We start from the raw sequence: 12905 nt of genomic DNA, 5'->3' as shown, positions 1-12905 counted from the left end.
GGAGGGGAAAGAGGACATTGGCACCTACGTCTCACAGGTGCACCGTGATCTGGGGATAGATTTCTTTTTTTTTTTTTTTTTTTTGAGACAGAGTCTCATCCTGTCACCCAGGATGGAGTACAATGGCACGATCTTGGCTCACTGCAACCTCTACCTCCTGGGTTCAAGCAATTTCCCTGCCTCAGCTGGGATTATAGGTGTGCACCACCACGCCTGGCTAATTTTTTGTATCTTTAGTAGAGATGGGGTTTCACCATGTTGGCCAGGCTGGTCTCGAACTCCTGACCTCATGATCCACCCACCTCAGCCTCCCAAAGTGCTGGGATTACAGGCGTGAGCAACCGTGCCAGGCCAGGGATGGACTTTTACAGTCTGGGGCCCTCAAGAGTTCCATAAGTCTCAGTGCAAGGAGCTGGGAAAGGCTCCTAAGTGCTTCTGTGGTGGCAGTGGCTTCCTCTGGTAAGGGCAGGCTCAGGAAGGTAAGACCGTCTCTCCCCTTGTGGCAGCCTTTTCTGTGCAGAGAGGAAGTGGCTGTGCAGTGCTTCGGGTTAACGGCTGGCAGTGTCTGCGAAGGGCTGGATGTCTGGAGGTTGCAAGAAATAGAACTTAAAGTATATATATATATAAAAAAAGAAATGCTCAGTCTCATCTCAAGAGACACAGGTCTATTAGAGACTATTTGTTTGTACTCTAAGCACCAACTGAGAAATAGATTAGTTGGAGCTTCATTCCTGCCTCTTGTCTGGCTCAGCACATATCGGTCATAAAACATATTCTGGTTGTAATATAGAACTTTCTTTTCTAACTCTGAGTCTTGATAAACTGAAATTTCAGTGATGCCAGCATTCATGGACATTGTGGCTAAAAAGAGAGAACTTAGGAAATATACTGATGTGTAACCCCCAGAAAAAGGCTTAATGTAGGGTTTAGCAAACCGAGTTCAAGGATATCATACCTGTACCCGTGATCTACCTATTCCAAAGAGGCAAAAAGCTATAGAACAGAGAAGTCAATGGCTGGTGAGTTCATGGTGGTGTCTCAGTGCTGGTGTTAGCTCTGTTCAGGCTGTTAGAAGAACACACAGCAGAGAAATAACCCAGTCAATGATTCAAGGAAATCGTCTTGGAGGAAGTGACTTCTAAATTGGTCTATGAAGGAGAATCTCCCCCATTCCTGGAGTCTCCCAGTCCAGACCTTTCTGTACATTTGCACCAGCAGTTTATCCACAGTGCTGCATAGCCAGCTGCAGTCTGCACAAAAAGAGCACCTGGAAGAACAGATGAATACCAGAGAGAGAAACGGTATTCTGGGTAGAGTGACTATTGTAGATAAAGACCCAGGAGTGAGTCAGCAGTGGACACATTTGGGGACCTGCGAGAAGTAGGATGTTTCTGGGGTAGATGCAGGCAGTTGTGGTAGTTGAAGGATAGGGGAAGTCAGTGTTAGAAAGGTGGGGGATATGCAAAGGTCACATCATGGAGGGGCTGAGAGACTTGCAAACTAACATGAACTTGAGACTTTAGCTAGTTAATAGAAATAAGCCAAAGGGTTTTAAGCTTGAGGGAGTGGTTGTGGGTGGGGGCAGGTTGCCGGCTTGCAGGTAGGGTGGCTACTTGGAAGGTGATTAGAGGGATCCAGGTGAGATCAGTGAAATTAGAAAAGTTAGTAAAATTTGTGAGGAATTTAGTACTTAGAAAAATGCAGGATGGGGTGGTGGATTCGGTGTGGAAGGAGAAAGTCAGAGAGAGAGTAAAGATCAGTCTTGCATCTCTGGCTTGGGCATTTGGACCATCTGCTGAGAGGAAGAAAATAGGAGGTGCTGGGTTTCATAAATAACTCCATACATGGTTTTCCTCCAAGTGACAAAACCTCCAGAATAAACGGGACCTGGAATACAGAACCAAATATTGTTGAGACCCATTAGATTGTAAATGGAGTCTTCAGTTTGGGCAACAGTTTAGTTGAATTTAAAGATTTAAGCCCCACAAGAAGAAAGATGGGAGAGTGTACCCTGGCACTAGACCTAACTCAGTTAGCTTGTCCTGCCCAACTTTGAAGCCTCATTGGTACAGCAGGTAGAGGATGGACCCCTGGTTCCGCAGAGTGGCTGCATTGCAGAGTCTCTGAGGCTGGCGAGTGGGCAAGGGCTTCTGTGGGATGATGGAGGAAGTTTATCCTGTTGGTCGGCGAGGGGTCTTCTGAAGGAGGAGTCTCCTTGTTCTTGCAGCTACCCTCTGTTTTTGTGCAGAGAGCAGCTGGCTATGCAGCACTGTGGATAAACTGCTGGCACAGAAGTACAGAGAGGTCTGGTTGGGGCTGGGCGACTCCAGGATCAGGGGGAAATTCCTCTTCTCTTTTCGAGAGACGTTGTACCCTTCAGGAACATCTCCCTTATCAACCACCTCAACATTCATTGAATAGTAGATCTGCCTTAAGCCCAGTCCTGGGTCTTGTCGATACCAGGACATATACTCGTGGTTCATATTCTGAGAACAAGTCACTTTTAACTTCTTTCCAGTCACTGTGATGAGATATCTTGGGTTCTGGGTCACTTGGGCTTCCAAGGGGCCTGTAAAGGAAGGGGACAGAGTCAAAGGCAGCGCTGAAGGGGAGCTCTAATGCTTAAGCCTTTAGGAGATGCCTTGGGCTGAGGCCTACAAAATAAGGCCAAAAGTTGCCCATGTGTTCTGGGACTCACCTGCTCCTAGAAGGCAAAGAACCACATAGCCAAGGAGCTGGGGGCCCATGGCAGCATCAGGCAGGCGTCTGCCAGTTCTGGGGGCTCCAGTTGGTTTCTGTAATGTCTCCACCTCTTCAGCTATTTGGGCCTCAGTAACATTTTTGGGAGAGAAACCACTCCCACTTCAACTCAGAGGGCTGAAGTGTACAAAGGCAACACAGCCAACTCAGGCTGAGGACATTTGTAATCAGTGTCATTTTCCTTAATCTGTGTGAGGCTGCTTCTCTATACATGTGCCACATTTTCTTATTAATACAGTCTTGTACAAATTGTCAAATATTTATGTATTTTGGATCTCAGAGTATAAAGTGGTGTAACACATTTGATTATCACTTAGAAGTGTGAGAACATAAAGCTTATGCTATTGAAAGCTGCATTATCTTTTTTTTTTTTTTTTTTTTTTGAGAGAGTCTCTGTCACCCAGGCTGGAGTGCAGTGGCATGATCTTGGCTCACTGCAACCTCTGCCTCCCGGGTTTAAGCAATACTCCTGCCTCAGCCTCCCCAGTAGCTGGGATTACATGAAAGCTGCATTATCATATATTTTGAAGTCATTTCTACTCTGGCAGAAAAAATTTCAAGTATATCCCTGACTTCATTTATCCACTGGTATATATTTTTAGTCACTACATTTTAAAAGAGTCTAAGGTGTAAAATCTCAGATTCACATCATAGATTATTTTGCTAGTCTATCGCTGTTTAAAATCCAAGACACCCAGCTTCTTTGCTCTTTAGCAAAATTGACTTAGTCATCATTGCTAGAGCTAGCAGCTGTTTCCACCAAAGATGGCATCTGGAGCATCTTTCTTCTTTTCCCCTTCTCTGTTCTTCTCCAGAAGAAGCTGGTGAAAGGCAGAGGCAACATCTGCTTCCTGCAATAACCTCAGAGTCTTACCAGCCAGCTCTGCTTCCTGCCTGCTTTTGGTACGTGCTTTGCTTTCTTGCCACTCCACAGCTTGCTGTACGTGGAAGGTATCTGTCCCTGGATATCGTGTTGTAGCCAGGCAGTGTTTGGGGCCAGGAGTGTCAAGCTTCTCTTAGCTCTTCCACCAGCTGCTGGTACTGCTCTCTTTTCTGCCTGAATATGTTCTTCCTACATTGAGGTGACTTTCCTAGGATTCCCCAGAATGCCTTCCTCCTCGAACACCTTTGAACTTTTCTTAATTTTTTAAATTAAGGTATAGTTGAGAATAAAAATTGCATATATTTACAGTGCTCATTGTGATTTTTGACACATGTATACCTTTGAATCCTTCTTGTACTTTGTAGGAACGAATGTATTCCTGGATGGCGGAATAGAAGGAGGCTACCCCATTCTTCCCAAAAGCTTCCTACCACAAGTAGAGCCTCACAGAGCCCGTCATTGTTTTTGCCAAATCACTATCAACTCCAGACAAGAAGGGGCCCCCTTCCCGGTTTTCAGGGCTACTCTCAAACCTCAGAGATGAGTTCCTTGCCCCCAGACCCCTTCATGGTGAGAGGTGCAGCTCTAACAGTTTCCATTCCATGCATTAAGAAAGGAGTGATTGCTATCAGGACCTTAGCTCTGATCTAAGAGGAGTATTCTCTCTTTTTCTATTTCTTCACCACTGCTTTCTGGAAAAAAATGTAGGGAGAGAGCTTGGCTCTACTTCAGCCACACGTGTTTGCATTTTCCTGGCAAATCCTCCATATCCTAGCTGTGAATTCGGGTGTTCTTAAGAGAGGGAAAACAGCTTTCATTCTAAAAACCCACCGCAAGTAAATGATTTCATGTTACTTAGTAAACCTTGACATCCCAAATAGCAAAATCTTTCAGAATTTACTCACGTCCACATAGCTCACTATTAGTGGATATTGGATTTCTCAACATTCCGTGGTGTTTTCAAAGTTGAACAGGTACATAATTACACTTCAGAGTATTATAATTTTTCCCAATCTCTGTTCATATTAGATTAATTCAAGATTTAGGAGGTAGCTAATTCTATATTCTGTCCCTCTACCAGCTAATTCACTCTCCTCAGCAATGTGGCTTCTCCTGTGTTCCTTTGACTATGAGGCTATTCTGCTCTCTTGTTTCCTTTTCTACATCAACCAAGGTACTAAAATGATGCTGTTAGCCTGAGGCCCCAATAGCCTTACAGTAGGAGCCAGTTGTTTGACTTTCCCACCCTTCCTTCCTACAACCTTCCCTCTGATCTTTTCTACCCAATTCCACCATATTTAGGAATTCTAGAAACTTATTCTATTCCATTTCCCTAATGTAGGGCAGACTCCTATGTCCCTAACAGAGGGAATGGAAAGTAAACAGAACCCTCTAGATGGCTGGGCACTCTGAAACATCTCTTTCATCTTTGCATTTTAATGAAAAGCATTTCATTCTACGCCATGCCATCCCTTCCTCTCCTTCATACTTTTTCGGTCTTTGCTCTCTTCCTTCTCCTTTTAGGGACTGCTCATCCACCCAACCGGGGCAACAGTATCCCGATAAAAGTAATTAAGCTAATACCTACTAAACTGATGAACCATTTCCTAAAAACCCCTGTAAGAGAACCTATGCCTTGTCCCTTTAAATATAAAGCAAACTTTTTTTGTTTTTTTCTATGTGATTTTGAGCCCAGCAATAGACTGCGGAATTCTCACCTCACTTCAAATTCTATTTCAGTTATGCTCAGGCTATTTTCGTTCTGAGAGTCACTCCAGTTTATGTATTTTCTTGTACTATATGATTAACTTTTGAAAGACCCCAATGAGAGATATTTATATATCAAGTTTTTAAAATTGATAATACAGTATTCAATTTTATCAAACTTTCCCTCCCACCATTATCTGAATTTTAATGTTTATATTACAGGAATATGTTAGTGCCCTCTAGTGGAACATCAGAGTGGTGGGCTGAATGGTTCCTTAAAGATGTCCAGGTGCTAATAATCCCTGCAACCCGTAACAGCTGTGGATGTTCAGTTAGATGGCAAATGGGAATTAAAGCTGCAGGTGCAATTAGGGCTGCTAATCAGCCGACCTTGAGATAGGAAGCAGTTTGTGGATTATCCAGGTGGGTCCAATGTAATCACGCAGGTCCTTAAATGTGGAGATCCTTTCCTGGCAGTGTTTAGAGGGAGCTGTGAGTATGGAAGTAGGGTCAGAGCAACAGAACGTGCTGCCTTTGAAGATAGAGGAAAGCAACCCATAAGGTAATAAAATCAATTCTCCCCTGTAGCCTTCAGAAAGGAACCCAGATCTGCCGAAACCTTGATTTCGGCTGGGTAATACCTATGTTGGTTTCTGAACTATCGAACTGTAAGGTGATACATTCGTATTGTTTTAAGCCACTAAATGGGTGGTAATTTGTATAGTAGCAGCAGAAAACTAATACAACCACCAAGACCAAAAATGTATGGCCAAATGTGTAAGAGGGCAATTAGGATGAAAAGAGTAAACGTGTAAGATCGGAGTGCAGGGTCTTTGGGGCATCTTGAGCCTGTGTGGCGGCTCATAGGTCAAGTCGCTTCACCCCTGGGGTTTGTCATATCCGCTCAGAGAGGATGTGGCTGCACTGATAGGCTGCTGCTGCAGAGGGTCTCAGAGTCTGGTTTAGTGCTGGATGATTTAAGGGTTGGGAAAGATGATTATTTTTTCCCTTTTTTCTTTTTGGTTGGAATGACTATGCTGACTCAGGGCATCTTTTTCAAAGCTGCCAACTTCAGAAGAATAATTAATAGATAAGTTTATCCCCAGCCCTGAATCTTATGGATTCCAGAAAGTTTGGTCTGGTTGATAATCTGAAAACATTTGGATACAACTTTCCTGCATCATCTCAGGGTCTGTGTTACTTTGACATTCATGAGCCCTTAAAAGAAGGATGCAGAAAAGTGACTACATAGCCCCCCAGGAAACTCATGTGAAAGCCACGAGGAAGAGCCTGTTCCCAGAGCCTGGACACACCAGGACGGTGATTATCCCATGTGCTTTCTGAGAATACCTGCCCCTGTGAGCCACAGGCCACACACAGATGAGTGTCCCAGCAGCTTCTCTCCAGATTAGGTCATTTCCTCACAGAGCCTCACCAAGATATGCACTTTTAGACCAACTCAGTTCTAGAAGAAATGGTTTTTTTCTGTTCTAAATATTTTCTAACGGTTTTGTTCTCCAAAATACATCTTTTAAAATTTGTTGAGTTGGTTTCTTCTGAGGCCTCTCTCCTTGGCTTGTAGATAACCATTTTTTTTTTCTATACCTTTTTTCTGGTCTTCCCTCTTTGCATGTCTGTGTCCTAACCTCCTGATAAGGACACCAGTCATATTGAATTAGGGCCCACCGTAGTGACCTAATTTTAACTTAATTATTGATGTAAAGACCCCATCTCCAAATATAGTCAGTCACACTATGGGGCACTGGGACTTAGGGCATCAACATATGAAATGAAGAAGGTAGCACAACTCAGTCCATAACAATGGAAATAATAAAAGTACTTACCTTACATATTTGTTGTGGCAATTAAATGAATTGCCATGAATAAAGAGGTTAAAGGGTTGCCATGCGTACAGCTATTCAAAATATTTTCTCTACTGCTGCTTCTATCACAATACTTTCTTATGTCAGTGCCAGTCTATGTGTTAAACTACTCACGTACTGTTTCATTCAACTCTCACCCACTTCTGAGAGGCTTATTTACTTCATTTTATAGATGTGAAAACTGAGGGCTTAGAGGGCTTAAGTCACTTTTTAAAGCTACTAAGTGCCAGAAACTGACTGCAAATCCTGCACTCTCAACCATGATGTGTAAATATTTCCATTTCTCTACGTGCTTTATGGTAAATGTGATGGTGAATTTACCGCTTGACAATTTGACTTTTCAATTTCTTTTGGGAATTATTTTCCAATCACTCCAGTTTCTACACCTAAAACAGAATTAATACACTTTCCTTTGCCTGTGTTGTCTCTTGGTGTCATCTTCAAGTTACTGGTGGAAGGTATCTTATCAGCAGTGAATCTCTGCTGGTCTGCAGCAACCTCAGTTCTTGCCTCTTCGGAAGAAAATTCCACTGAGGGTCATACAGCAGAAAAAGCGACCAAGACAAGTTTTAGAGCAGGAGTGGAAGCTTATTAAAAAGGCTTTAGAACAGTAAAGAAAAGAAAGAACACTTGGAAGAGATCCAAGCAGGTGACTCAAAGAACAAGTATGGCATTTAACCTTGATCCTGGGACTTCATAGGCGGCCATCTTGTGCCCCTTTCAAATGATTCTCCCCTTAGGATAGGCTGCCGGAATGCTCAGCGCCCTCCTTGCGCTTCGGAAGTGAGCATGCGCAGTGTGTTTAGGAAGTTGTATGCATGCCCATCTGAGGCTTTCCCTGTTTCTGTTGGAGTGCCCCTGGAAGGTCCTACTCCACCCTTTTGTCTCTCAATGCACATACCTGTGTTCACCTGCCCAATACCTGAGATTTTATTGGAAACCTTCGTTTCTTCTCCTTGGTGCCTGCATTCAACTGACACTTTAATGTTAACAGCTGTGGATCAACAAGAGATTGCCCCTCCCTATCTCAGGCTGCTAAATTATGCATTATTTTTAATGAGGCCATGTTATAATCTCTGAACCAATACCAGATTGTCTGACATTCCTGGTCGGTGGGGGGAAGGGAGCCCTCTCCTGCCCCACTCATGTCTAACTAACCACCTGTAACATCCAGGTACCCCATGCTGTCTCCCCACATTCCTTGCAGGCTCAGAGTGAACTTCCCAAGCAGGATTGGCTTTGTTTACATACTAAAAGCATGATTTCCATATCAACGGCAGGAATCTGTTACCTTTCTTTTTCTACCCTTCTGTAGTTTTGCTTTTAGATTATTATTATAGTAATTTTAGTCAAACTGAATGTGTACTTGTATCTAGGTTGGCATCTTAAATTGGAACAAATATCATTCTAAATGTGTTCACTTTCTAAACATTCATGTTTTATGTATAGATTTTTGTGAATAGTACATGGTTTTAACTGTTTAGACACTCCTACAGAAACAAACATCATAGGATATAATTCTCTTGAGGGGCAATGTGCTAATTTCTTGTGCAAAATGGGTTTCCATTTTTATGCTTCCATTGTGTGGGAGGGAAGCTGGACAGTGAGTGAGCTTCCTCTCTGAAATTTCTGATGACAAGAATGGTTTCTGCTCTCCTGCTGTTCAGAGGGTCACGTTCTGTGTTTTTTGTCACAACCTCCTTACCTTCCTCGGTGACAGCACCTTCATGACTGGGTGCTACTTAGCAGGGTCCATAAACATTATGCTGGCAGGACAAAGGAAGGAATTATTCCCAGGATGAATAGTCTCCCTGAGGATTGAAACAGCTGTAGTGTTCCCTGCTGGAACATTTTGATCTCAAACTTGCAGAGATGAGGAATTTGTAGAAATGGAACCTGCCAAGAACAGAAACTGGCAGAATCTGTCACAAGAAAAAGGTCCCAATCAGACTCCAAGAGAGGGTTCTTGGATCTTGTGCAAGAAAGAATTCATTGGGAGTCTGAGTAAAGTGAAAGCAAGAGAAATAAGAGAATGGCTCTTTGGAGAATGGCTACTCCAAAGACAGAGCAGCCCTGAGGGCTGCTGGTTGCCTATTTTTATGGTTATTTCTTGATCATATGCTAAACAAGGGGTGCATTATTTAAGCCTCCCCTTTTTAGGCCATGTAGGGTTATATCCTGATGTTGCTATGGCATTTGTAAACTATTATGGTGCTGGTGGGAGTGTAGCAGTGAGGACGACCAGAGGTCACTCTCATGACCATATTGGTTTTGGTAGGTTTTGGCCGGCTTCTTTACTGCAGCCTGTTTCATCAGCAAGGTTTTAAGGACCTGTATCTTGTGCTGACCTCCTAACTCATCCTGTGACTTAGAATGCCTTAACTGTCTGAGAATGCAGCCCAGTAGGTTTCAGCCTTATTTTACTCAGCTCCTATTCAGGATAAAGTTGCTCTAGTTCACATGTCTTAGACATTTCCTCCCTCCCTTTTGTAAGAGAACCCTTAATCCTAAGGTTGTAGAGGGACAAAGATTTATCTTCTGTAACTTCTTCAGGCTGAATAGGGGCGATGATATTTCTGCCTAACTATTATGGTCTCTTGTGTTCAGGGTAGAGAGGAGCTCAGTCAGAAAGCTTCAGTATGATGAAGGCCATTCAGAACTCTTGAGTCCTGACAAAAGGTGATATCTGAAAGATTAATAAGTATTCAGTTTAAGAAAACATTTAGTAAACTTAGTCTGCATTCCTACACAAAGAGTAAAACAGCAATATAACAAAATAAGCAAAAGTATCCCAAGTAAACTAAATTAGAAGGCTCTTCATGAACTGGGCAACTACTGGAACCAAGCTGACATGAGGTGGCTAGCCAATTCCAGTACATGCCCAGAGTTAGAATAAAATCCAGATTTTTACATTACCAAAATGCCTTGTTTTTTCAGAGTAGCAGGCAAAGATCACCGGTTGGTTCATAGGAATAAGCAGGGTTAGCCTAAACTGCATAAACAAACTTAACAACTGATGAGATTAGAATTTAATAACAAGTGTAACATAGGTCTTGAAACATAATATTCTCTCTCCTGTTTTCCATTTTCACTAAAGATAAGTCATGATAAGACCAATTTGCTTTATTATACTTGGCCTGATTATTTGTATAAAGTACAGCAAGAATAATTATTTTTCACATAGACTTTTAACACTGGCTTTGATGGAACTTTGTTTCTTAGAAGGAATCTTAGATAAGACTGTTTTTGAGCCGAGCCCTACCATGGGTTTGTACCCTCAAATACCTATGAGTTGAGTAAATTCCTCTCTTCTTGGGGTCCCAAGATAACTTGGGGCCCCTGGACCTGTTAGAAGGTGACATTGTTTACTTACCATAGGTCAGAAATAATGTACATGGACTGTTGTAGCAAAGGTCTGAGGCCAGTTCCCCAAGGGGCTTTTATTGCCTTGGCAAGTCAAGTTTGATTCCTTAAAGGAGAGTATACCATTCCATCAAAGTCTTGGTAAAATAACCAGTTTCTCCAATTGTGTCTTGTTACCAATAATAATAATAATAATCAAACAAAACAAAACCAAAACAAAACCCCAACAGATTCTTATTATACTCATGCAAATAACTATATTGCCATAAATTAATAATACTCACAACGAGTTTCCAAAATCTGGAGAAATCAAGTAAAGAGAAAAAAATATGCTCTCAATTTTGTTCACACAAGTGTACTTTACTCAATTGCTAAAAGCTATAATAGCTCAAAAGTTTCCTGGACTCTGAAACACAAAAGATCAGCAACATTTTACACAAAAAGTTAAAAATGTTACTTTAGACTTTTGCTAGTTTAGTCCATGCAGTTAACTTCTGTTCTGCTTGATATTCATGAACATTTCAGCTCTCCCTGAGTCCTGAAAGGTTTTCCTCTGTTCTGATGTCACAATGTCCAAATTTATCAGAAAATCTGCATTTAAAAGCAGTTTTCTAGAGTCCTACAGTTAATTCTAAACCACATTTTACAGAGAACCAAAATGAGACAATTGTCTGTGGATGACCAAAAGTCTTAGGACAGCCACAACTAAAGCAAAAATTGACTAAAAAATGTGGTTGCCTCTGTGGCATGCAATGATTTTAATTGACAATTATTAATAGCATACACTAAATCATATCAGGGTTAAAGAGGTTTTTTTTTTCAAATAACTTTGGAACATGTACCAGTAACACATTTATACAAATACAGCCCAAAAAAACCAAATGCCATTTTGTATTTGATAATGCTTCTTGTATGATTGTAATATTAAATAAGTCAAACGTCACTGTTGTATTCATACATTATTGATGTCAAACCCAATTCTTAGTAAAACCGTATAGACAAATGTATTCAATCTTAATGTTGACCATAAGGTAAGGTTTTTATAAACCTTTTATAACCCTTTACAAGTTTTTGTTAAAGAGTAGAATAGTGCTTTTATTCCAATGTTCAGTTTCTAGAATAACTGAATAACACCCCTTTAATTTTAGCCAATGTTTGCACACAGAATCTCTTTTACAGTTATTTTTTCACAAGCCTTCCACAGCTTTCTTGAACAGTCAGCTTCATCCTAACTTGAAACGATCCTTTAATGCTTTAATCTAGGCAAAAATCTAAATTCCCACGACTTTATATATATATATATATTTTTTTTAATGAAAAATGCATTTCACTTTCTTTACACAATTTGCGTATAAAACTGTTTTTTCAGTAGTATCAATTACATGTTATAATGTTGACTCTTACCAAGGTTTTTCACCAAAAGTTGCTAAATTCAGGATTTTAATTACATACTAGGTGTGGAGCCTAGCCTGGGACGCACTAGGCAGAAGTCCAGATAAAGGCTGACTCCAGCATAGCTACGGGGCGTGGCTAACTCCACATGTCCCCAGGTCTTATCTAGAATCTAATGGCTTCAAGGTAGGTTAATTGAACAATTTTCAAAAGTTAAAGAAGCAGTTTATGACCTTCAAGCATTTAGCAATCTTAACATCTGTCCTGCCTAATTTAAGCCAAATGTTTATATTTTTGAAGATATTTTTATTTTACCAATAATTTTCAAAACTGTCTTTATTTCTGGAAAATTGAAGTCACATGAACTAAAAGGCATTACACTTTTTACTTTTCTGACAAAATATTTGATTTAAGCTGTCATTACTAAACCCATTAATCAATGCTCTTTTAGAAATAAACATCACATACACATAATGCATGTAAATACATACACAGAAGAATATAAAAAAACTCATCCCCTGAGGCAGGAATTGAACCCTGAACACAGGATGCCATTGTGAAAAGAGAAAACATGGCCACATGGTTACAGCTTCAAGCTCCCAAGGACACGCAAGACAAGAAAAAAATCTCATCCAATTTTTCTCAGGAACCTGCAGCAAAGTTTGTAACTGACCAGTTTGCTGGTCTGTCTTGAAAAGCGGTTTACAGGTGTCCTAAACCAGTGTTCTATCATCAGGTATCCCTCTTCATGACAGAATAATACAGAAAAACACACAAAGCACATCAGATTTGCTACAGCTTAAGTCTAGCTTCAAAAATCCTTTCTTCCATTAATCAAACTTTATAGGAGATAAACAGTTATTTTTACCATTAATTCAACCAGTTTGCACAGAGAAAAAGAGGCAGAAAGAGAGAAA

At 41.1% G+C, this 12905-nt stretch overlaps 1 gene segment (V, D, J or C); it reads right to left on the bottom strand.

Annotated features, from left to right (window-relative positions):
• Positions 1-2171: 2171 nt before the first annotated feature.
• Positions 2172-7671, bottom strand: LOC129040076 (T cell receptor beta variable 27-like). The segment is given in 2 exon segments: positions 2172-2569; positions 7638-7671. Coding segments are annotated over 2 exon segments (432 nt in total).
• Between the last annotated feature and the right edge of the window lie 5234 nt (positions 7672-12905).

The sequence above is a fragment of the Pongo pygmaeus genome, chromosome 6, assembly GCF_028885625.2.
Source record: "Pongo pygmaeus isolate AG05252 chromosome 6, NHGRI_mPonPyg2-v2.0_pri, whole genome shotgun sequence".
Lineage (NCBI taxonomy): Eukaryota > Metazoa > Chordata > Mammalia > Primates > Hominidae > Pongo > Pongo pygmaeus.
The sequence above is the reverse complement of the archived record's forward strand: the minus strand, read 5'-3'. Positions and strand labels throughout refer to the sequence as shown.